The sequence below is a fragment of the Centroberyx affinis genome, unplaced genomic scaffold (genome assembly GCF_046629955.1).
Source record: "Centroberyx affinis isolate AG114_WGS23_722 - 3 ecotype Tasmania unplaced genomic scaffold, CSIRO-AGI_Caff_v1 ptg000031l_1, whole genome shotgun sequence".
Lineage (NCBI taxonomy): Eukaryota > Metazoa > Chordata > Actinopteri > Beryciformes > Berycidae > Centroberyx > Centroberyx affinis.
In genome coordinates, this window is record NW_027278745.1 from 70,802 (window position 1) to 94,936 (window position 24,135).

Consider the following 24,135-nt stretch of genomic DNA (forward strand, 5'->3'; position numbering starts at 1 on the left):
AGGGAAATCAGCTCCTCCACAGCTGACAGGCTCAAAGCATCATGATGTCCACTACTCAGGTTTGTTATGATCCTGATTAGCCAGCCCCCTTGTTAGAAAGACATGCTGATAAGGACAAACCAAATTCAGCTTTGTTCAAAAGTGGTAAATCCACAACAATTAAGCTATCTGTTTGTATTACACCTATTGTTTACCTCTATTGGTCTACCACTAATATGACTTCATTTGTATATAAAAAAAAAAATCTTGAAACACCTGAAAATAGAGGATGTGAAGGGCTGTGAGTCTATGTGAAATGTGATATAATGATCATGTAGCCGTATCCACAACTGAAGACGGGTTATTACCCCTCAAGGTGAACAATAGTAAAGACTTGCAAGGCTAGTGTTCTCGCACAAAATCTGTCATCTGGTGTCACAGAAATTGAATTCGCACTCATTCCACACATGCCACTGACAGCGGCGGCAGGGTGAGAAAGTGAGGAGAGGGGAGGGAACTGATTTTAAGCTTTTGAGAGGGGTTTAGATCTAATTCGAGTCTTTCCTTTCCCTTCCATGTAATTACTTTCTTCAAGCTGGGCGGCTGCTTAATCATGCTGAAGTCCTTTGAGTGGCGGACGTGGCGCAGGAGGACAGGATCGCGGTAATGTGACCTGTCCTGATTGAATTGTGAGTGGAGGAGAAAGTGGTACAACACACCTGATTTCCATGTGACCTTGAGAGCCTTACAATATGAGCTGATGCAGTGGAGGGTATAACTCCCTAAGCCCCTCTACACTCAGTTTACCCACCTTTTCAATTGAATATAAGCCATTATTGTCATAAATTAATGGCATACATTATATTTAATAGTATCAAACTAATGTAAGATGCAAATTGTTATTTATTCAAGAAGAAAAAAAACAAATAGAATTAGCACAGCCATGGGAGAAAGAGAACGACATCCTGGTATTCAATGAGCAAAGGAGAGAAATCAATTCATTGCCCTACAGCCCAGCATAACACAGCTAATTCAATTGTACTGTAAATGTTTGCGCCATGGTGTTCATCTCACAGCTCATTGCACATGTAGTGCAGAATCACATCCCAAACACCTGCTTATAAAGCTGAAAAGGGTTATTTTCAATTCTCAGAGAGCTACAGTGGCTACGCAGGCTCAAACTATGGCCCAGTAAAAACACACCTGATTCCATTGTAATTGGTGTTAATGGAGCACAACAATGAGTCGACGAGCAACTGACCTGGGCTGGAAAATCCCCACAAACCCTGTTGGCCTGGTTCCTCAGTGTCCTCAGTGTCCTCATTCAAACCTGACAGCCAAGGTTTTACTGGGTAGGCTACTATTGATATGCATATCAGCATGCAGCCAAAGGCTTCAGTACTGGATGCATAGATTCTAAGAGCCGTCTAATCACAAAAGCTTGTTTTTTTTTCTGCATGCCTCAAACTCTGAATTTCTCAGACAAAATGGTCTTGCACCGATGCATCCTGAGAAGAAAAAAGTAAAATGCAAAGAAATGTTTTCAGAAAGCATTTGCCGCTTGTGTTTGTATTATCACAAGTAGCAAATGCTTTACAAGCACATTGCACAGCTTGGGTTTGCCATGCTTGGCATTTAGCAGTTTGCCATTTTTACTCCAGGGAGAGACAGATGGATATAGAATATGAATGCTCGGTGACATGATGACTCAGCAAAATGTCTGCCATCAGTGTAGGACGTCCACCCCCTCCCCCCACCCCCCGTCACCACAAAAGTATAGACCTACTCAGTTTAAAGAATTCAGATCATACAAAAAAAAAACTATGTGAGTGATGCAAGAAACACTTCTGAATCATGAACTGAAAGGAAAAATAAAGGCTTTAATTTCTATTCACACTGAAATTAATTAAAAGCCTTTAGCCTGGCGCTCAAGGCTACATTTCACAATTAATTACTACTGAAGTTTAATGGATTTTGTTATGTTGAGTAGCACATACTCTGAGTGCTAAAAGAAAAGTTGGCACTGTTCAACCACTGAGTAATATGGAATGACAGAAATTTTTAGGCTCAACCAAAATAAACCACATTATGGGCATGAGCAGCATGAGCAACCAACATATTCCTTGAAGCCTACAGAAGAATAACCAGCTCCCTGAAAGAAATGTCTTTCAGGATCAGCTACTCACAGGCAGTTCAAATACTTGTTTAAGTCCAAGCTAATTCATTTAGTTTAAACAAACCAGCAGCTGCTACTTTAAGTATTGGTATAGGTAAATGGGTAAATATCAGTATATATTTGTTATGGTAAAATCTGTATGATCATGTTATTTCAGATGTAATTCCTTATCAAATGGAAATGTCATGAACAACCAGAAAATATTCTTTAATTACAACTGTAATGTGTGGAACTCGTGGTTATATTTGGAAACTGAGGGAAAAAACACATTTTGTGTGATGGAAGAAAGTTTTGAGAAAACAGCATATTTTGAATTCCTTGAAAGCGGTGCCTTTTGGACTTGACTAAGAGAAATATTGTCATCTGCATCGTATTTGATGACATTATGTCAGCATTATCAAAATATCAGGAGGGGCCATGGGTAACAGGGATGACAGGACAGGTAACAGGATTCAAAGGACTAAATCAGTTGTCTTAAAATAATCACCCTTAAACTGATGTTACTCAAATTGTATTTAATATTTGACTTAAGGCCAGAGACTCAAATAAACACAAAAAGGTGCTAGAACAATTTAATTAATAAATGGCCTTTAGAAAACATGACAGACACACATTTGCCTCAGAAAACGTGCTGAACGAGCTTCAGAAAAGATTACTTAAAAGACAAGCTTCTGAAAAGATGCTGAATATTCAACAGCTAAGACTTCAAAAAACTGTTTATTGACTTAAAAAGAGACTTGATCTTCTCTGCCCTTGAATGCACTTCCTAAAAAAACAGTAAATTCATCCATCAGTCACTGAATAGAAAACAACAGATTAAAAGTAAGAAGACTAATGCACCAATGCCTTTTGGTAACATCACTATTGGACTGGAGGGCTGGAACCTACAATTCCGGTTGGAGCTCCAGGTATCTTGAGATGACTCAGAATGCAGAAAGACTGCTTTTACATTTTCAGCAGGTGTAAAGGGTATGGCACACTGAAAGATTTATATCAAACATATTGCTTAACTTTGGCACACTATTTAAAGTTTACATAGGATGGCTGTGACTCCTGAACCAGCCAAATTGCATGTTATGAACAGGTTAATGAGTAGGTATCTTACACAGCATCTAGCTAGAACACTATATTTATTATAATGATATCATATTTCATAGAAATCAATGAAAAAATGTAATACCTGTGTGGCTACCATATTTTGTCGACTTTAGGAGTCATATAGATAAAGTATACTCAGCTAAACAGCTAACACTAACAGACTTGGCAGTACAGGATTGACATTTTAGACTAATATCGGCCCTTACTGTCCATGTAATAAAGAGCAATAGGGCACATGCCACACATTTAGTAAAGGATAATATGCTTTTATTAAACATAATTTAAAATAATAATAAAAAAAATAATACATGCATTGTCCCTGAAATCTAGGGTCACAGAGGGGACAGGTTGTAATTGGTACCATTAGTCTAACATTTTAAAACCTTAAAAACGTTGTAAAAATGGACCTTGTCAACTTGAGGAACTGTTCAAAATTTACTGTAACAGGTTTGACAGTTGACTGAGGTGTGCAAACATATTTATCATGAATTGTACATTAATTATGGTTATTAACTATATTACATGAGAACAACTGAGGCTTTACAATAATTATTAGAAATTTACAATATTTGCTGATTTTACTAGTTATATTTATGAAAATGACAGACATGCCAAAATGGCTTCAATCAAAGAAACTGGTTATAATAAACAAAATATACTCTCACGTAATACCTGATTTGCTTTATTAATGGAAATATTTTACATATTTTACAATGTTTTACACTATTTAAATTAGAATATAAGAGAAGGATGCAAAGGGCACCAAATCTGTGAAATGAGTCTTTTAATCCATAAAAATGTACTGAAAAGCTGATTTAATTTTTTTTTATAGTCTTTAGCATTCTGACCAGCAAATTATGTAAAGACATCAGCACTAACATGTAGAATCAAAATTTTAATTTTGTCTGTTGTGTGTTGCTTCTACTTAAGGTGTCAGTACTGAGCGACTGGTGCCAACCACTTCGCCCTCAAGCTGATTGACAGAAACTGATACAGAAACCACCATTGTTCCTTTGAGTACTCCAACTGATATGGAGAGAAACTGCCATTGTTTACTATCACCAACACATATTTAGTTCTCAAAGATTACACTTAATTGCTGATCCCACTGTCATGTATTCCTAAGAGGGTTCATGATGATAATCTTGTGTTTTCACTAATCAACTCAACAGACGTGCAAAGGTAAACAGGAACATCTATTGCATGCCTCAACGCCAGCCTGTCACCAGAGCTGGTGGTAAATGAAAAGGGCTAAACTATAAACTTTAGTCACCGTTATATTGTCATTTATGGTCTTAATATATTCATGTTATATATTTATATGACAGCGTAGAATCGGACCATATCATCTCCTCACCTCATCCAACAATGCAAACCTGTCTCCAGTTATTGGAGATGGAAATTAAGCTGAAACGTCCTTGACCCGTCGTAAACAAAGTTCTGTGATCATTACTCAAAATATAAGTCTGTTTTATTTCAGTGTTTACAAATGTTACCCATTTGAAACATTTTACAGACTCAAAAGTCATGTTTAACTCATATTTATTACCACACTGTCAGCCCTTGTATCAAAAGTTCTAAACTGCAGTGTCAAAAAATCTTTAATCAAATAAATCACTAAGAAGTCTCTAGTGTGGGTGACAATCTTTCAAGAAGCGACACCAGAATGCAATTCTAATCTGTACAGATACAGATACAGATTAAAATGAATCACAATTTTCTCATCCCCTCATTGCTAAAAAAATATCTGTTTCACTCCAGTATTTAAGAATAAAAACATATTGCAGACATTTTTAGCTATTGAAAATAAAAATAAAAACATTAAATTGACCTAGCTATAAAAGGTTTCCACACCTACATGGTCTAACTATCTAACTTATTTACATCAACATATTTAGGGACTTAAATGGTGTTACTTCAATCATTATTAGTTCAAGTAATTGCCTCACTTTGCATTGCCTCTAATCTAATTTACCCTGTAACAGTTTATCCTCTTGTGCTGCTGCAAAATATGATCCCAATGGTTCAATGGCTATTCATCGACCTATTGTCTAAAATAAAAGGCAGAAAAAGTAGGTAGTTGATTAAACAAACAAATCACTTCTTAAGTACAAAAAGCTTAAGTCGTCATCCCTTTTACAATAGCTGTCATTTAAAAAGCAGCCAAACTTAATCTTGTTGCAGTTTGTAAGGTAATACTACAAACCTTGTCTATCACTTTTGCTGGAAACAATAGAGGTGAAAAATGACTCCCATCACAATTCACAACTTTTCTCCCCTAAGCATTCAGAACATCTCATACACGCCCCATGAATGGAGCCAATTCCTGTCCTGCCCAGGAGAGCTATCTGTTTGGATCTAGGGCATGTTCTTTTTCATCTGCCATGCCTCTTTTCTCTCACTCCATCACCTATTTATGCTCTATGTTCCCCATATTTCATCACAACACGGCCTCATAGTTATTGTGAATAGGGAGAGATGGTTGTTGCTGGGAGGAAGTGCACTGTGCATGAGCTGTGAAGCATTGATGTTTCATTGATAGTGACAACACCATGCCCGGGATGTGTTAAACATATTTTTCATGATAACAATTTTCAGAGAAGTGGTGGAAGTCAGTGCATACACAAACTTGAGTCATACTCTATTCTAGCGCATGCATACATATTCAAGGGAAGAGATGGGTATTCTGAGATGTAATACCAAGTAATATGTTGCTCTGCAAGTGTTGCACCCTCTTCCAGAATATTCCAATCATCCTTGCAGCTCACATCTATCCCCATGTTCCATTTTCTCTGATTCAGAGACATCTTAAATGATTTCAGCTCCCTGCTGCACTTGGCCAAAAGCTGGCATGGACTCAAAAACTTGATTTCCAACAACCATTAAAAATTCACTTGTGTGTGTGTCTACAGTAAATAATGCCACGCAGCCTGTTCTTGATCCAGACACAGAGAGTTGTAATGAGAGACTGCATTTTACATTTATATTTTTAGCATTTAGCTGACCCCCTTATCTAGAGTGACTCACAGTGAGTGCAACGGTAAAATAAGCTTAAATTCCTACATCAGAGTCTACAAACAAGCAAAAGCACAGCCAGAGCAACTCCCAGACTAGTGGGGCTGGGAGTGTGGCGGGTAGAGGTCAGCGTGGTCCTTGGTGCCAGGCTGCTGTGGGGTAAACACAACACAACAGAGTCAAGGGTGGGGGTTGGGTGGGGGGTAGGGGGTGAGGGTGTACTTCATGTCTCTGTGGGCGTAAACATCACCTGAATGATTCCAGCACAGCAAGGGAGGACAGTATAAATGCACACAGGTGCTGGTGTGTAGGCATTTGAAAACTGCTGCAGCCCAGCGGACACACCTATATTGTCTCGACTGTCAATGAGAAAGACAGAGAAGAGAGGCCAAGCTTGGATTTGCCATTCATCAACTTCTGGATTTGCCTTGTACAACTTTTGCTCCAATTCACAGAGGTGAGTTTGGATTGAGGGACAATTCACTTTTAGGTATATCTGAATATCAAACAGGATGGATAGCCTCATCACTGAAACCACACAGCTTTAAATGTTGCCATTCATTTTCAAACGCACCACATTTTTGCAACAATATGGTAGGCATGTTCAGTGAAGATACATTTAGTTTCAAATGTGAATGTCAACGTTCAGCCTGCAAAGAGGCTGCAAATAATTTGATCAGTCTGATTGCACTTCAAACTTTGCATGTTGGAGCATAAAGCTGGTTTGTCCCTCATTAATAAAAGAAAGGGCGCTCTATGGAAGAGGCATTAGGTCTCATTAGAGACTTATTTCAGTAATCTCCCCTTTGAACCAAATTTACTGCTAAATTCCTACGGTAGTTAGAAATTATGTAACAGTCACAAGCTGCTTTATTAATGCAAACAATCAAACCAGCTTTTAATTAGCTCTGACATTATATTGTGTCTAGAATAGTTGCTACATTATAATGAATCACAGTTAAATATAGAGAAGCACAAGTCGTAAGTGCTTAGATATGTCCATTTTTTACAAAGTAATAAAATGAAATGTTGATCATGCTAATTTAATCGCAACTGATGCAATGCAATAATTTGGAGGAATTGGCCATACATGGAATTACAGTATGCCTATACCTGAAATTATCTCAGCACTCCATATTATGTTACAGTATGAAAACATGCTGGCCTAATAACTGGGTTTGGAAAGACTTGGTTTAGATCCAAATGAATAAAAGCTTGCAAACAAGCTACACAGTGTGATTATGGCAAAAATACAGGATGTAAGGTTTGAGAGCTGAAAACAAAAACATAAGCTCACTGCACTGGTCGTTTTGTACTATTCAACACTCCCTAACAAGCACGCCATGATCCAAATGGGTAGTTTGCATGGCTTGGCAAGAACAGAGACCATATTTATTGAGAAACCTCTCTACAGCCAATGCTGCCAGTTACCATCCATCAAGCACTAGACTTAGGAGATTTAAGTGCTGTGACTTAGTCAAAGATTGTTATGTCTGTGAGCAGCTGTGGGCTCTTGGCCGGGTTTCCCCAAATCATTTTAATGTCACATTAATCTTTAATGTATTAAAAGCTAACAAACAAAGATGATCGTCATGCTAAGATACTTTGGGGAAACCAAATTCTCAAATGATTTGGCTTATTTGGGTCACTTAAATGTTACACTTCAGCGGGAAGTTAGTATGGAACAAAATTTCACACTAACTTCAGGTCTTTACTACAGTGTGTCATGCACCCAGGATTACAGACTTCCAGTGAAGATTAAAATTGTAGTGGGACAAAGCAGCTTGGGACTAGTGAAACTGTTCACAACTACTGTAGTTAACAGTGAGACTCATGATTCAGTCAGGTATGTAACCACGGGAACAGAGCTAAAGCATTGGTATGATTATAAACTTGTGGTATTTTGTTCAGAAACAGAATAAATGTCATAAGAAACAGCAGAGAAGTGCTGCTTGCTACAGAACTATATGAAGGCAGGACAGGTGCTCATTGGCGGCGTTTATGTACTTAATCAACAATAGACCATACTGAAGATTTCTTGGTGCTAAAATATCATTATCGAAAAGTGTAAAAACATAAATCTCCACTCAAGGGAAAGCAAGATACAAGATAATCCATCTGCTAGTACAAAAGTAATTAAAAAAGGGGCTACATCATTAAAAACAACGCGTATTGACCAGATCTAGTCTTCATCAGGATCCTTTCATCAGGGCCAGCATGTTTCAGATCTGGTCGATACACCCTGATCGTGTTTTTAATGATGTAGCCCCTTTTAATAAAGGCTTTTTAATTACTTTTGTACCTGCAGACAGAGTACTTTGTTTTGTTTTTTTCCTCAATTGGAGATCTATGTTTGACTATTGAGATCTACACTTTTGGATATTGATATTTTACAGATAATGATAAATTTGTTAATTTTGACAGAATATGTTTTTGGCTCATTTAAATGCTTTCATCATAATTTATCAAGAAGCAGATTTTGTTATTTTTAGTAAACATTGTAAATTATTTTCCACTTATTCTGTCTCTGTACTTTCTTGTGTTGTATTGTGTCTTTATAGTTTTAGGATTGTGAGAGAATCAAATTTTGTGTGTAATTTTGGGAAAGTGGTTTTCTCTTGGCTTGTGTTGTACTTGCCTTTGGGATTTTTTAAAAAAAAGTCACTTTTACAAAGACTGCATGTTAGTATTTTCTTTTCAAATTAGTCTCAGATTTAGGTGGAATCAGCATTTTCATGAATTTAACAAAAAACATCTGTACCTCCTGTTTCTTCGGAAAATAATAATAATAATATAATAATAATATAATAATAATAATTTGTTGTTTTTTGTTTCTCTTATAGGCCATTGCCACACAGAAAATGTTTGGATTCTTCCAGAAACGCATCCAAGACCAGCTGGCAGAGCGAAGAGTCCGCAGGGCCAGACTGGTGACCAAAGATGGTCGCTGCAACATTGAATTTGGAAACGTGAAGTACAGCAAGCAATTTGCGTTCCTGGCTGACTTCTGGACCACTTTTGTGGAGATCCGGTGGCGTTTCGTCCTCTTCTTCTTCATTGCCTCCTTCACCCTCAGTTGGTTCATTTTTGGCCTGCTGTGGTACTGGATTGCCCGCAGTAATGGAGACCTGACATGGCAGAGCCCCCCTGAGGACCACATTCCATGTGTGGACAACGTCGTCGGACTCACCACTGCGTTCCTCTACTCCCTGGAAACCCAGACAACTATCGGGTATGGCGGACGTGCAATCACCCCTCTCTGCCCAGGTGCTGTGGCCCTGATCATCATCCAGTCCCTCATTGGAGCCATTATCAACTGCTTCATGTGTGGAGTCATCCTGGCCAAAATTTCGTTACCCAAAAAGAGGGCCAAGACTATCACATTCAGTGACATGGCTGTCATCTGCCCAAAAAAGGGTTCCCTTTGCCTATCAATCAGATTGGCCAACCTGCGCAAGACCCTGATGATAGGAAGCCAAATCTACGGCAAGCTGCTGAGGACAACAAACACGCCAGATGGGGAGACGATCATCATGGACCAGGTGAACATTGACTTCACGGTGGATGCCGGTATGGACAACCTCTTCTTCGTATGTCCTCTCACGCTGTACCATGTGATTGACAAGCGCAGCCCGTTCTTCGAGATGGCAGTGGACACACTCCACAAGCAAGAATTTGAGCTGGTGGTGTTCCTGGATGGCACCGCAGAGTCCACCAGCTCTTCCTGCCAAGTCCGGACCTCCTTCATCCCTCAGGAGATCATGTGGGGCTACAACTTCCTACCCATCATCTCCAGAAGCAAAGAGGGCAAGTACAGAGTAGACTTCTCTAACTTCTCCAAAGTAGTGCCTGTGGCCACTGCACACTGTGCCTACTGTTTCCACAACATAAAGGGTCACCATCACCACTCCAGAGCTGGACATGACAACCAGGGATTTGAGGTGATTGATATACCTGACCACCCTAATGTCACCAAGATGTGACTTATGGGAGACTTTGACGAGAACACTGAGACTATTTGGTAGAGGCTCGCCTCTCACAGATCTTTTCCAAGATGAACTCCGCAAGAGTCTAAAGGACAAACAGAGACTGGAGGCAGGTGGGGCAGACAGTGCATTGTGAAACATTTAAAGATGAAGTAAAGAACATCTACTCATTTGTTATTCTTTTGTATTTAACGCAGATAAGAAAGCCGTCTGTGGGTCAGATCAGTTATTGTGGCCTATTTGTATGTAAAACCACACCTGTCACTGTCTGGTGACCAAAAACCTGTTTTCAAAAGAGATTAGGTCATGCACGCTAGTGATGCTCCTCTACAATTTAAGAACAGTGAAAGCTTTCAGAATTGCTTGCCCAAAAGACATCCCAATGCATCCTGCGTCTTGCTGTAGATGAGGAGTGGTTTCACCTGACGTCTGGCTTCGCACATCAGGTTTACTTTAGAGTATGGAGAGGCAGAAAAACAAAACAAATGGATTATCTTGCGGCTAAACCTTGCAATTACTTGAAGGGCCAGTGTGAAATGTAATTGTCATGGGTGAGAAAGAGAGATGGAGTAGTTGTTCGCTAATTCATGCTCTTGTACTCTACGCAAGGAAAAGTCTGGACTTAAAACCATTAGGGTATGTTTAACTCTTCAGAGACTGGGGCACTAACAAAAGCTGGGCTCATAAGCCGGTCTTTTTAATGAGGGGGTAATAAAATTGTGGTTATCTTCTTGTCTTAAGACACTGTCAGAGAACACAGATCTCAGGAAACACTTAAATTCTGTCTGCATGCAGCATTTAATATAATATTAAAATTAATTCTGTTTATATGTCTTTTTGTATTTGGTCTCAGGGAAAAAGGACACTGTAATAAAGGCTATTTTTGCATTCAAAAGAATTCCTGTGTGATATTATTCTCTGTCTAACCGAGCCTGTGCAGAGCGTCATATAAGGACTGTGATCAAAAAGGTCAAAGCAACAAAATGACAGGTGCCAACCCCTATCACAGCCCTTCATCTACAAACAAAGTGAAGTTGTGACAGCAAACAGTGATCCAAAAACAACAGAGCACAATTGTTTGGAGGATGAGAGGTGTTGCTTACTGCCCATCATTTTACCTGCAGGTTCTAAACATGAAACCAGAACTCTCCATTTTGAGTATCTGCTATACAGACGCTGTAACAGGTTTTATAAAAGCTGGACCTGCTGCGTGTTTTGTCTGCATCCAGGATTTTCGCTGTAGCAAGTGATGATAATATAGCAAATGAGCCAAAGGATAAGGCTCAAACATCATGAATATCACTGAGAAATGTGAAATTGGACTGAGCATAGCAGAATCTGGATGCATGCTACTCTAGCACATTTGGAATACAAACAAGTTTACAGTTGTCCCTGCTGCCCACTGTCTTTGTGACTCATATTTTGTCTTTTCCTATATAGTTCATGCAAACTAATATGGCACTTTGCAAGGCTGTGGCATCGCATGTGTCATTCAACACATGCCATGCATACAAACCAGTTGTTAGATAACCAACACTTGTTATTTGAGGCGGTGTGCAGGATGAATATTAAATGACACACATAATCATTGACCTGTTTGCCTACATTTGTGGAGACAAAGTGGAAAACTATGACTAGACCTACAAATTGCCATACACAACTAAGTGAGTGTAGGCCTACTGTTACAAACCTCAGGCTGTGTTGTAGAGCAGATTGAGGAGGTTAAAGCAAGATGTCCATTCAAATATAAACTTCCAAATAATGTAAGACTTTGGGAAAAGGCTACAAAAGTAGTGACTGGAAGGTCACTGGTTTGAATCCCCAGACGCGCAGGAAAAATCTGAGGGGGGCAAAGTAAATGAATAACTGCTTTGAGCAAGGCACTAACCCTTTACTGTTCCAGTGGAGTTGCTCAATGACCAACAGTAGAAGATTGTGATTTTACTGCGTAGCTCCCAATATGTGAATGTGTTTGTGAATGTAAAGCAGGGCATTGTTCAAAAAGAGCATGTGTTCTCAGCAATTCCCCTACCTTGAAAAAATAAAAGTTAATGGTCGGTAGGTAAAAGGCCTCTCTGTCTGCTTGTCTCTTTGTTCTTCCTCCTCCTGCTCCTTTTATCGTCTCTCTCCCTCCCTCTCCCTTGCAAGTCCCCTTGCACGCCCAAACCCCAGGTCTGGTGCAGCCACAGCAAAGAGAGCCAACAGTAAGACAGGTATACAGCATCTATCTAGGACTGTCTATTCTCCTAGAACACACTGCTTTTTCCTATTACATTCTGCTCTTTCCTATTACATTCATTCACAAAGTATATACAAATATATCAGGTGATGGTGAGGTATGTTTGTGTTGTTATTTACAGTATGCTTTGCTGAGTCAGGATTTGAAATAAAACTGAAAATGGTGGACACATTCTGGACAATCAGAGCTTATCATCATTTTTGCAATGACAAAATGACACTTATAATCATCATGGGCAAAAAGCCGGTGTCAAGAAAAGGAAACCTGTAGAAGCACCCCCCCCAACTCTCTCTTACCATCTGAGATTGATTATTGCTACTTTAAATTCATATTCTCTACAGGATGTAAAACTTTTGTAGTGCCCTGTCACGGTCAATGTGTGAATAAATGGGATTATATTACAATCAGATTACAAGGTTTTTGATCAAGATAAAGTAGCTGGAACTACAATGAATGTACAAAATGTAATGGCCACCTTATCTTTCTATGAAATAGACTGAATGGGTGAATCCAGGTGAAAGCTATGCTTCCTTATCGGTAATAACAGTAAAGTTACCAATTATAAAATAAATTATTTTTGTTATCACTCCCACTAAATATTCAATTTTTTTTGCCAGAATTCATCATGCTCTCAGTTGATGCAAGCCCAAACTGAGCTCCAGGTATTTTGATTGTATCAATTAAAATGATAACAAGAATATTGAACATCAACACTACACCGTTACTCTGATCTTTGAAGCACACAGGCAAGGTAGGCTTATCCCAATTTTTGAAGGTAAAAGAGGATTCATACACAAATTTTGGCAGTGTAACAGAAAAGTAATATAATGAGTAATGTAACAAATTACCGCTCCCAGAATGGAACAAATAAGGAATAATAAACTTTGGAAATGAGTAATGAGTAATACTTTTCAGCCATGAACACAAGATGAGGGGAAATTATACATCTTCAAGAAGAATTTCCAAACTTGAGACGATGGAGACAAAGAGCAAAAGAGGAGCAAGTCAATATCAAGAAGATGATGGTCTTAATACATATGTATTCCAACATTCTGGTCAAGCCATGGGCAGGCAATGGAAGATAACTTGAGAGGTAAAAACATTTATTTTGTCACATTTTCCTATACAAAATCCCTTTCAAAAGGTATTACTTCATACATTGCAGGAATGACAATAATAATAATACATTGGTTAATTGTAAAATTATACTTATATATATATTTGATATCCAAAATACATTGCATATAAGAAGTAGCACAGATCCCTTTTCAATGATAATGCTTGTGAAACATGGAAGTTAAGGGTACATATTTAGAATAATTTCTTTATGCTACAAATTACATGTTCCCTTTTTATTTGTTCATTTAAAGCTATGAGACTTCAAGAGAAGCTGGTTGTGGATATTAATATTGTTTGTATTGTTTTGCATATTATACCTGGCAAATTTTAAGGCACAGGAAAAGCTGCCAATTGCAGGGGCTATTAGGCATGAAAAGTGATTTCACAATGGAAAATAACCATAATCATCATATGTTGCATATAGAGTAAAAAATCCCCTTAGGTTGGCTATTGGGTTATGATTCAAGCAGGCATTTGTGGTTTTTGGGAATACTAGAAAATATCTTGTGCACTTAAAGGCACTGAGGACGTTACAAACCGAATTTCAGAAATAATAACAATAACAAGAAAAACATAAAATGTTAAAATGTATTGCCCAAATGTACAGATACAAAACGCTTAAAATGTTGAACAAACTACTTAGCAGAAATGGACTTAAAAGGTTTGCATTTTTGACCGAGGTCAACTCGTATTAATTCTCTTGACTTTTTAATACTGTGTCACATATGAAAATAACTCTGCATAATTTATACAGTAAGTTGCTTTAATGCCTAGTTGACTGATGCTTACAAAATAATAGAAAATAGGTCTGACAAACGCACAGCGTTCGCGAATCTGAGGATTTCTTTGTTTCATCTTGTCATACTTTATTGGTTTTGTTCTTTGATAAACTACTTATTCCCAAGTAATTTATTTTCAAGTGTCCATTTTCAGTTACTTTAAAGGAATACTTTTGCAATTAAAAGCTTTGAACACCTGAAGATGGATATGCTTTGACATGACACTATTACATTAGGGTCAAATCCTGACTTGAGATTCATGCGCATTTTGCTGGTCTTTAGATCAGTGAGAAACTAACATTCAAAAGCACATGCTGCTCTCAAACTAGGATCCAGCCCTGCTGAAATGCAAGCTGACTGACAATTGACAAATAACATGACTTACTGCTAAGCCACTTCTCTGTGCTGACCTATACGGTAGGTCCTGACTGGCCTAGATAGAGGAAGGAGACACCATGACAACCGTTATTGTCAGAGTGCACTTCAAAATCAAAATTTGTCAGATTTCTGGTCAGACATAGGGATAATTCATTGTATCTTACCATGCATTTTTAGATCCAACTCTGTCTCATCCTTAATGAATAGAATAGATGTGGTTCTGTATAGCTCAGTGGTTAAAGTGTGGCGCTAACACTGCTAGGGTTAGAGATTTGATTCCCATTTGGGCCACCCATACCAAAAGTGGATGCACTCATGGCACTGTAAGGCACTTTGGATAAAAGCATCCACTAAATGACATATGCTATGTTATGTAGATGTACATCTACAAAATAAAATCGGGAAGTAAATACTGCACTTTCAGGTTTATTTTACATTTGGATAGGTGGCCCAGCATACAGCAAAGATGGTGTTAAGTGTGAAGGGATACATTTCTTCATTAAATGCTTTTACAGTATGAAAACATCTGACAAAATTTGATTTTGCTGCAGGGTATCCCTTTACGTGTGTTTCACAAACCAGAAGACATTCACATTAATACTGACATGGTCCAGCAACAAAACATCTGGGAATGGCATGGCTGAAAGGCAACAGCATTGCAAACATTTAATAGCCTGGTGTGTGGCCCCCTGAAAACATCTGACCTGGGTTAAATTATTGTTGCAAATTGCTTCAATTACTTTTTGACTCAGCTTCTCCAGCACAATTGAGTCAACTTCATTGCCCCAAAAGTGCATATGTTGCCCATCTTGAACTCCAAATAGAACATAGAAAACACTTGAAGTAATTGAAAAGATTTCAATCAATAATTGTCCCAGGTCGGCAAAACATACAGCGCTTCCATCTCTGGCATTTAACTCTTCTCTAGCCTTCCAGTTTGGAGGATAAATTAAATTGTGAATGGCATATTCCAGTTGCCAAATTTCATTCAGTGCTGAGAAAAGTCCATCTCTTCGAGAGCTCCCCTTGTCCAGCGAATTCCAGAAGACTCTCCACACACGCGTAAAGAGATGCAGATGGATAGACAAGCAGACGGAGACATTGGGAACGAAATGTTATATGTGTTGGGAATAAGCAAAGCCCCGATAATGCTGTAGACAGAGGAAAAGGCAGATGCTTTAAAGCATAATGTACATAACGTACTGAGAAGGATGTAGATTGAGACCCATAAATAGTAGGCCCATGTCTGGTAGTGGGGCACACAAGGGAGTGTGGAGGGAGACAGACGCTGGTTGTTCTCCTGTCCTATGGCGGTGGCTGTGTGGGGAAAACTGTGTCAGAGTTTTGGAAGGGACACCAACTGGCCTGTAGGTGCAGCTTTCAGGAGGATGGGAAGGAGAAAGGCACAGGAAACTCAGACGCACGTCCAAAACATAAACAAACATGGAAACAGTTGCTAGTCTCGTAAAGTTAAGTAGTATTCCATTGTGGACCATAGCATCCAGTTGTTTATAGATTCTTACATATAAAAAATTCTCCTTCAATTTCATCATCCTTCATTTAGGAGCAGAATTTCTTCAGAGGACAATTACCCCTATCAGCTCAGTCTTAGTTGGTTTGGTGCCATTGGGAGTGCAGGTCAGCAATTGAGGACTTGATCATGGAAAAGGGGGTATGAAGGGAGGTTTTTGGGTGGGGAGGGGCAGCTGGATGGTCAGAGGGGGGGTATTTTAATAGTAACTGCCCAGGTGGGATGGGACATGGGTGTTGGGGTGGCGGGGAACGTTTGGGTTGGGGTAGATGCCCGCAGTGGGCGAGCTCCAGTACGGAGCAGTGGGTCCAAAGAAGTTGGAGGAGGTGACTGGCATGGAGGGGGGGTGGGGGGACACGAAGTTGACCTTCTGCTGGTGGGCGTGGTAGGAAGGCACGTAGGCCAGGTCCGAGGGGTACTTGTACATGGAGGACTCGGTGGGGTGTGGCTGCAGTGCCTGAGCGATGCCGTGGAAGTCGAACTTGTAGGCGTAGCGCTTGCCGTGCACCTTGGTCATGATGTTCTTGTCGTAGTAGTAACGCAGCGCGCGGCTCAGCTTGTCGTAGTTCATGTTGGGCTTGCTCTTGCGCTCACCCCAGCGCCGCGCCACCTCGTCCGGGTCGGTCATCTTGAACTCGCCGTTGGTGCCCTCCCAGGTGATGCAGCCGGCGTTGGCACTGTCAGACAGGAGCTCCAGGAGGAACTGCCACAGTTGGATCTGACCTGAACCTGATGGAGAGCAGATACAAACACCGGTCAGACAATTATGTATCTTCATCAAACCAAGGGCACAAGGGCAACAAGTGAGGACTGTATAAAATAACAATTTTGAGAAATTTCCAATATAAATGGGTATTCATGCCGGATACCCTGCATAGGGTAAACTCAGGGTGTGTTCCCCTGCTCCGAATCTTACCTGGATTGGCTAGGCGACTACTGGTGGGACCCAGAATCTGGTAGGGATCTGTGGGGAAAGGGAGAGCTTGGTTGGTCTGTAGACTGATTGCTTTGGTGAGATAATAGTATGTAGCATGTGGTCAAATAATACTGGTATGGAAGACTGTGGAAGAAATAAACAGGTCATAGATACACACAGGCACTATACTTGTAGGAAACAGCTGACCCACTGTACTAATCTTTCTTTATGCCTATTAGCTTATATTATTTAATGTTTTACCATGAGCAGAGAAAGCTACATGTGCATAAGTTGACAAAATGAGAGAGTGGTATATGGTATGGTCAAGTGTTACGGTGTTTGGGACGCCCCTTTCTCTGCCTTGTCTTTCCTGTCTCTCTCTACTGTGACTGTCAAGTAAAGCAGAAATGCAAAACAAAAAAAGTATCACAGTGTACAGGCCATGAAAGCCAGCGATACATGCTGATGGATGTGTGGCTGAGTGGGAAGAACACACTTGTAAACACTCAAGCCCTAGTCATAGACTCTAATCCAAACAGTTCATTATTAGCCCATTGGTGAATCACATCTAAACATTTATTTTGCATTTTTGCGAGACATGTCATGAGTCATGACGCTAATGATGTTGATTTTTATTTACTTACATTAACAATTACATTTTAGGCATTTGGCTGACCCTCTTATCCAGAGCAACTCAATGAAACAGTAGAATAAGTTTAAAATCCTAAATCACCAAAATTACAAGTAACCAAAACAAGGAGTGCAAAGTTCAGAGCGTTGGAGCCCTTACAGGATTCCTGTGACCATAGAATGTTCATAATTGGCTGTCTCCTCTGTCAACAGATTATAAAACAGTAAGAACCAAAAACTTTGTAATGCCAACTGGCATGTAGGGAACCTGGTAGTGGTGCTAATGAGTTAGCTGTATCCCACAAGTATGCATAAGACCTGTACACCAACTGAGACAATTGGTAAGCCATTACCTGGCTGAGCTCTGGGCTGCTCAGTGGACTTGGACACATTCTGAGTAACCACCGGCGAGCCTGCAGAGGGAGAGGTAAGCAGGGGAGAGAGGGAGAGAGAGAGAGAGAGAGAGTGAGAGAGAGAGAGAGAGAGAGAGAGATTCAGGGAAAACATCAATAGGGTGGCTGTAGATAACCAGACTACACATCTCGATGGCATGTCAGCAGTGGTCCAAAGTAAACAGGGCAGTAGCTGGTAGCGCCTGTTCATGTTCTGACGTTTTAATCTTTGGGGGTCTGTCTTACGTGTCTAGACTCTGTGGATGTTGGAACTCCACCTGCTATAATCCAGACTTAGGTCAAACAGCATTTGCAAATCACTTGTTTAATAATAAATAAGTCAAATTGACTTTCAAATAATTTCCACTATACAGTACATACCACACTATATATTTTCCTAAGCCCCACCCATCATCCCACCCCTTAGCAGGTTAAAGCAAGCCTTGATAATTATTTTCAAAAACTATTTGACCAAGGTCTGGTATCATCCTATCAAAAACATATGAGATGAATAAGTGCAATCCCATTTTTTTTTTTTTTTTTTTTTGGTGTCCTCACCTTTGCCACTGTGCATGTTGTTTGACCATCCTGTTCGCCGTACAGCATCATATGAAGGGTCTGACGAAGGAAGAAGAGAGGAAGGAAGGCAAAGTGTGAGTATGTATTTAAAATATTCTCCAATGGTCTTTTTTGTATGAGAAAAAATAACAGAATCATACAGACATACAGAGACTGACGCTCACGCATATGCAACATGCACACGCACACGCACACACGCACACACACATAGACACACACAATGTTTAAAATCCAATTCAGAACAAGTCAGTGGATGCACTCAAGTGCTACAGAACCCCTCTCAAGCTCTGTGGCCCTCTGACCTAAACACCATACATTGAGTCACAATAAATCTCAGTGTCTGTATCTAAAATTTGCCCTTGTGTATGTATGTGGTCGAGTGTCTCATCTCTCCATCTGCTAGCCCATCTCAGGAAAAGAACCTATTCACATGAAAAACACAACCGTCTCGGAAATAAGTTCAGAGCAATGCCAAAAGGCATCTATAAAATGTCTGCCTGTCTGTTGAAGCACTGTCCAAGAGGCTCTTTGCAGGATATCTGGCAAGGGTAATGTGGTTTTGTTTGGCATGCAGCAATGGCTCAAAAGTAGATGGCACCAACTTTGATAAAAAATTACAGTTGGTTGAGCAGGTTGCAGCATATTGACCACAAATAGGGACTGGAAAAAACGTAACGTTCAAATACAGCAGAGGCACATACACAAAGCACAGACTGGAAACAAGCTGATGCGCACGCGTGCGCACACACACACACACACACACACACATACACACACACAAAGGATTTTTATGAATGCCTGACATACTGCCAACCTGGCCCAGGTTGGAAGAGTTCTGCAGTTCAAACCTGACTGAATGGGTTCTGGGAACCTGAATGGCTACCAGTAACAATCAATCACCCTGACATGAGCAGATAAAACAGAGGATGTATCTCTCCCCCATCGTGGTATCAAAAACATCCTGGTATATTCCCATCTAAATTGAAAGCCGATTAAATTTCAGTCATCTGGCTAACAGTGCACCTGCCCAACACCCTTGATAGTTAGCATTATTGTGGGCTTAAACAGTTGAACTGGGGACCAGACTGGAGCGAAATATGATGCCTATTGTAGCCAGATATGAATTTCACCCAGTGTTGTGTGCTTCATTCTTTTCGTCGTGTTATCATGCTCTACAAATCTCTTTTTGTCTGAGGTGTTTCTCCCGGGGGCCACGGTGTAGAGGCAGTGTAATGGTGATGACAGAGGATATTACTGGGATCAGCAAGCTGTTGGGAGGTCAAGAGGTAATCCCTTACCTCATCACTATAGTCTGAATCTTAAAGAAGCAGACTTGTGACCTGGGCAGTTGGTGGTTTGAATCTCTAGACCGGCTTTGAAAATCTTTACAGGGAAAGTGAATGAATAAGACTTATATCCTGTGGCAAAGCGGCCATGGGCAAGGCACTTAATCCCCAGTTCCTACAGTGAATCAGGTCAATGGCCAATAAAGACTGAGGTTGTGCTGGTCAGCTGAGATGTGAGTGTGTGGAACTGTATGGATATGAAGCATGCTATTGCTAAAAAAGAGCATCAGGTGCTCAACAAAACCCCCCTAAACATAGAGAAAAGGTGGCACTGCATTTACCATATGTTAAAATATGCACCATTAGTATTAATCTGAAAAAAAAAAATATGATGGCTAGAATGACATGTTTTGGCATGTCGACCTCAGACTCAAAAGGAATTCTGTCTGCACACATGAGGGTGTGCGTGTGTGTGTGTGTGTGTGTGTTTGTTTGTTTGACAGACTTGGGTCAAACATTAAATAATTCAGTATTTATATATTTATTTATTTTTAACCACTGCATTAGAATGATTCACATGCTGCCAGATAAGTTGTCAATCACAGAAAAGTATATTAAACTGACTGTCACATCTTTCCTGTTACCATTTAAACTTTCTAGCATTCATTTATTTTTGTATGTGGCAAACCCCATCCATTTGGTATTGAAAGCATGTGAAAACAAATGCTAAGAATATTTGACCCAAGTCTGGCATGTCTGCATGCGTGTCTTAAAGTGTCTGAGAAGAAAGAACGTGGTCGCCCTCACTGCCACAACACATTCAGTCTTTGTATGCCATCTTGACCCAAATAACCTTATAAAGCCACATAAAGGGAACATCCAGTGACTCATCAGTGACATCAAATTCGACAGTGACTGCCATTGCATGTCCAGGTATTTCTAAGCACTGTACAATACTGCCCTCTTCTGGATCAGAACATAACAGCATTATAATAACAAAACCCCTGTCTTCTTCTTGGTTTCACTCGTCATAAAACACTCAAACTCGAATTATACCTCCATTTCTTTTTGCAGCACAACTGAACTCTAGACTCTTTATTCTCTCTGCAACCATAAAAGACAGAAAATGGCTGGTAATCTGCCACACAAGTGTTTTATTGTCTTGCTTATTTCATAATCCACCACTGAAAATGTAAAAACATTTCAAATCCAATCACGTCTCTTGTATGAGTTTCAAAGGATCTTATTTTGCCTTATTTCCCCTTTCCTCACTTGAAAAATGTCCTCCGATGGGAAATGTTCTCCAATGGGAAAACGTCCCGCTGTTTCAAGGACCTCTTGATCTCTTCACTAATTTCTAACTTTTCAACTTTTAAACCCCGACGTTGCCTTCAAGGGCCCGTGCCCGTCTGGGACCAAAAAAAACGAGGGACTTTCTCTGCTCTCTATCTGTGACTGGATAGAGGGATTAGTGGGAGAGTAGGGAAAAAGTGCAAGATGGAGCACACAACGACAGTGCAAAAACTTGATAAAGCAAGGTGAAGGATATATGCAAACAAGCAAAATAAAGTGAAGAGATGAGAGAGAGAGATCAAAAGAATGAAAGAATGAAAGTAACAAGAGAGAAAGACGAAGAGAGGGAGAAGAGGGACTCAGCGGAGGCTGTCAGGTTCAATCTGGTGTGGGCCGGCAGGATAGCCAAGGAGCAGCGACTGGGGGAGAGTCCTGGGAGACTTGCGTTTCCTGCCTGCCTCGCCTGCAGACAACCTCTCTTTGTTTTACTGGCCCTTTTTTCCCCTCCACTCAACCCCCCCACCCCCCCACCCCACCCCTCTTCACCACCCCGAAAAAAACACAAGGGGGCTACCTCCTCCTTCCACGAGTAGAGAGGGGTCACAAACAGAAGGGGAGACGGCGGTGGGGTGCAGGGGGAGAAGGAGAGAGGAAAGAAAGAGAGAGGAGAGAGAGTGGGAGAGAGGGAGACAGCGTCACTGAAAGAGAGAGGAGACAGAAACAGAGAGACAGAAAGAAAGAGAGAGACAGTGCATGAGACAGAGCAGAAGAAAGCGAGGGGGCAGAAGAAACTTAAGAGAGGGGAGAGAAAAAATAATGAAGAAAAAAAAAACCATAGTCAGATGAAACACAACGTAGGAATTCGAAAAGAAAACAATGGCGGCAAACCCAGCTACTGTCTGGTATGGGCTGGAGGAGATGCCCAGTAATGCACAATGTGGGCTCATCCGCATCGTTCTGATGCCCCTGGTGTAGCTGTTGGCAGTGGGTTACGTTCACCTCCAAGTCTTTTCATTGTACACACAGGCAAGCGAGAATAGAGGAAGAGGAGGAAATACATCTCGGAGCTCAAAACCTCCTCAGCGATTCGGGGTTTTCGCCAGTACGGACGGTCGGAGACTCTCTTCCTGACCGGTCGAGGTTAATTGGGCTGGGAGCGAGGCGAGGAAATGAGAGTGAAAGTGTTAGCGCTTCGTCAAAAGGAAGAACGTGAAATGCGCGGAGCCCAACGGGTCGGGGGGTACACACAGCGAGCCAGCAAACACAGACACAGGCCCGAATGTGCACACACAGAGCCGCCTCATCCCCAACCCCCACCCCCACCCCCCTCCCTCCTTCATTTTTCCAGGCCTTGCTCTGACTGCGACTTGAGCCAGTTTCCACTCTGGTCTGGGGTGTGGTGCACGCTCCTGGGAGACTTAGACTGCAGGACCAGTTAGTCAAAACAAGGAGCGAGTGCTAGACAGAGAGGGAGAGAGGCAGAGAGACAGACAGAGAGAGAGGGGGGGGGGGGCAGAGAGAGAGAGAGAGACAGAGGGAGACTGACAGAGGGAGAGAAAGACAGAGACAGAGAGACACAGAATAAAGAGTGAGAGAGAAGGAGAGGGAGAGAGCCGAGTCATGGACTGTTTTTAACCCAGAGTCTGAGCCAAGGAGAGAGAGACCCAGACAGGGCAAACTTTTTAATACCCGTAATACAGGTGCTTTAAAAGCCATCTGTGTGAGAAAAGAGCCATGGGAGGAGGAGAATGCTGGCAAAGTGTAGGACTTAGACACAATGCATACACAGTGTGTGTGTATGTCTGTGAATACACAGCAGATTCACCCTAGGTGCTGCAACAAAACGCGTGAGGCACACATACAAGCACACATAGACACACTCACGCGTGCGCTAACACCTGAAGATGTTCGGTGCGTCTTTGGGAGTTTACCTTTTTGAGTGCTTTTGATTCATTTTGTTTGTTTAACTTAGAAATCGAAAAGTCACAGACGTAGCAGAGCCTGTTCGCATAATGGTGCACTTCAAGTTGTGTGCCACTTTGTCTTGGCAGCAAAATACATACATTCACAGAGGTGAATCATCATCCCTCATCATTCACTGAAAAGCAGCGGAGAATATGAGTGTCCCTTCCTAGAATTATAAAATTCCAAAATTTCATAGCGGTGATACTAAATAGAAGTTGGAGGTGCACAACTCTGACAAAAAAAAAAGAAAGAAGGTACACCACAGGCACCCACAAAAAATGTACTGCACACTATTAACAAAGTGACAAAGATTCAGCAGCAGTGCAGAATATAGGTTTAAGGCAATTAGCTGACACTCTTAGCCAGAGAAAAACGTATCAAAGGTTGAATGTCTTGCCAAATGACACTCAGCACATCATGTGACTGTTGATGCATTTAATGTAGCAGAGATTGAACTTGTGGCATTGTGTTATGGGACAATCTCTTTAACCGCTAGGCTATACCGCTACTACTATACCGCATCTGTGTAGGCAAACACTATAGAATCAACAAAAGGAAAACAAGTTTCAACGTGTGAGGCCACATACAGAAAGACAAAAAAAAAGCCCATCAATCTATAAACTTTCCATTTCTTCATTCCCCAAGGATCCACATGGTAAGTGACTGAACTGTATCACATGCACACATAAACACCCAGATGGTACATAAACACATCTCCTATACGAATCCAAAAACATGCGCACACTTGAAAGCAATGTAAACGCATACTGTGAT

At 40.7% G+C, this 24,135-nt stretch overlaps 2 protein-coding genes across 8 annotated transcripts in view; one reads left to right on the forward strand and one right to left on the reverse strand.

Annotated features, from left to right (window-relative positions):
• Positions 1-1,695: 1,695 nt before the first annotated feature.
• LOC139641418 (ATP-sensitive inward rectifier potassium channel 1-like) lies at positions 1,696-12,322 on the forward strand. 2 transcript variants are annotated; one of them, XM_071515827.1, is made up of 2 exons: positions 1,696-1,710; positions 9,148-12,322. In XM_071515827.1, the coding sequence occupies exons 1-2, from the start codon at positions 1,696-1,698 to the stop codon at positions 10,249-10,251; spliced, it is 1,119 nt and encodes a 372-aa protein (XP_071371928.1). In that variant the 3' UTR covers positions 10,252-12,322. The 2 variants fall into 2 exon arrangements, with proteins under 2 accessions (XP_071371928.1, XP_071371919.1); XM_071515818.1 differs by lacking the exon at positions 1,696-1,710 and adding an exon at positions 6,595-6,725 and having other exon boundaries at positions 9,112-12,322.
• A 1,062-nt stretch (positions 12,323-13,384) lies between these two features.
• fli1 (Fli-1 proto-oncogene, ETS transcription factor) overlaps positions 13,385-24,135 on the reverse strand; it is a 35,466-nt gene continuing 24,715 nt past the window's right edge. For all 6 annotated transcript variants that reach the window (XM_071515752.1, XM_071515743.1, XM_071515735.1 and 3 more), the window contains 4 exons: positions 18,797-18,856; positions 18,200-18,259; positions 17,217-17,264; positions 13,385-17,029 (listed from right to left, as the gene is read on the reverse strand). In XM_071515752.1, the coding sequence (XP_071371853.1) occupies positions 16,500-17,029; positions 17,217-17,264; positions 18,200-18,259; positions 18,797-18,856 (698 nt within the window). In that variant the 3' untranslated portion in view covers positions 13,385-16,499. The remainder of the gene's footprint in view (positions 17,030-17,216; positions 17,265-18,199; positions 18,260-18,796; positions 18,857-24,135) is intronic.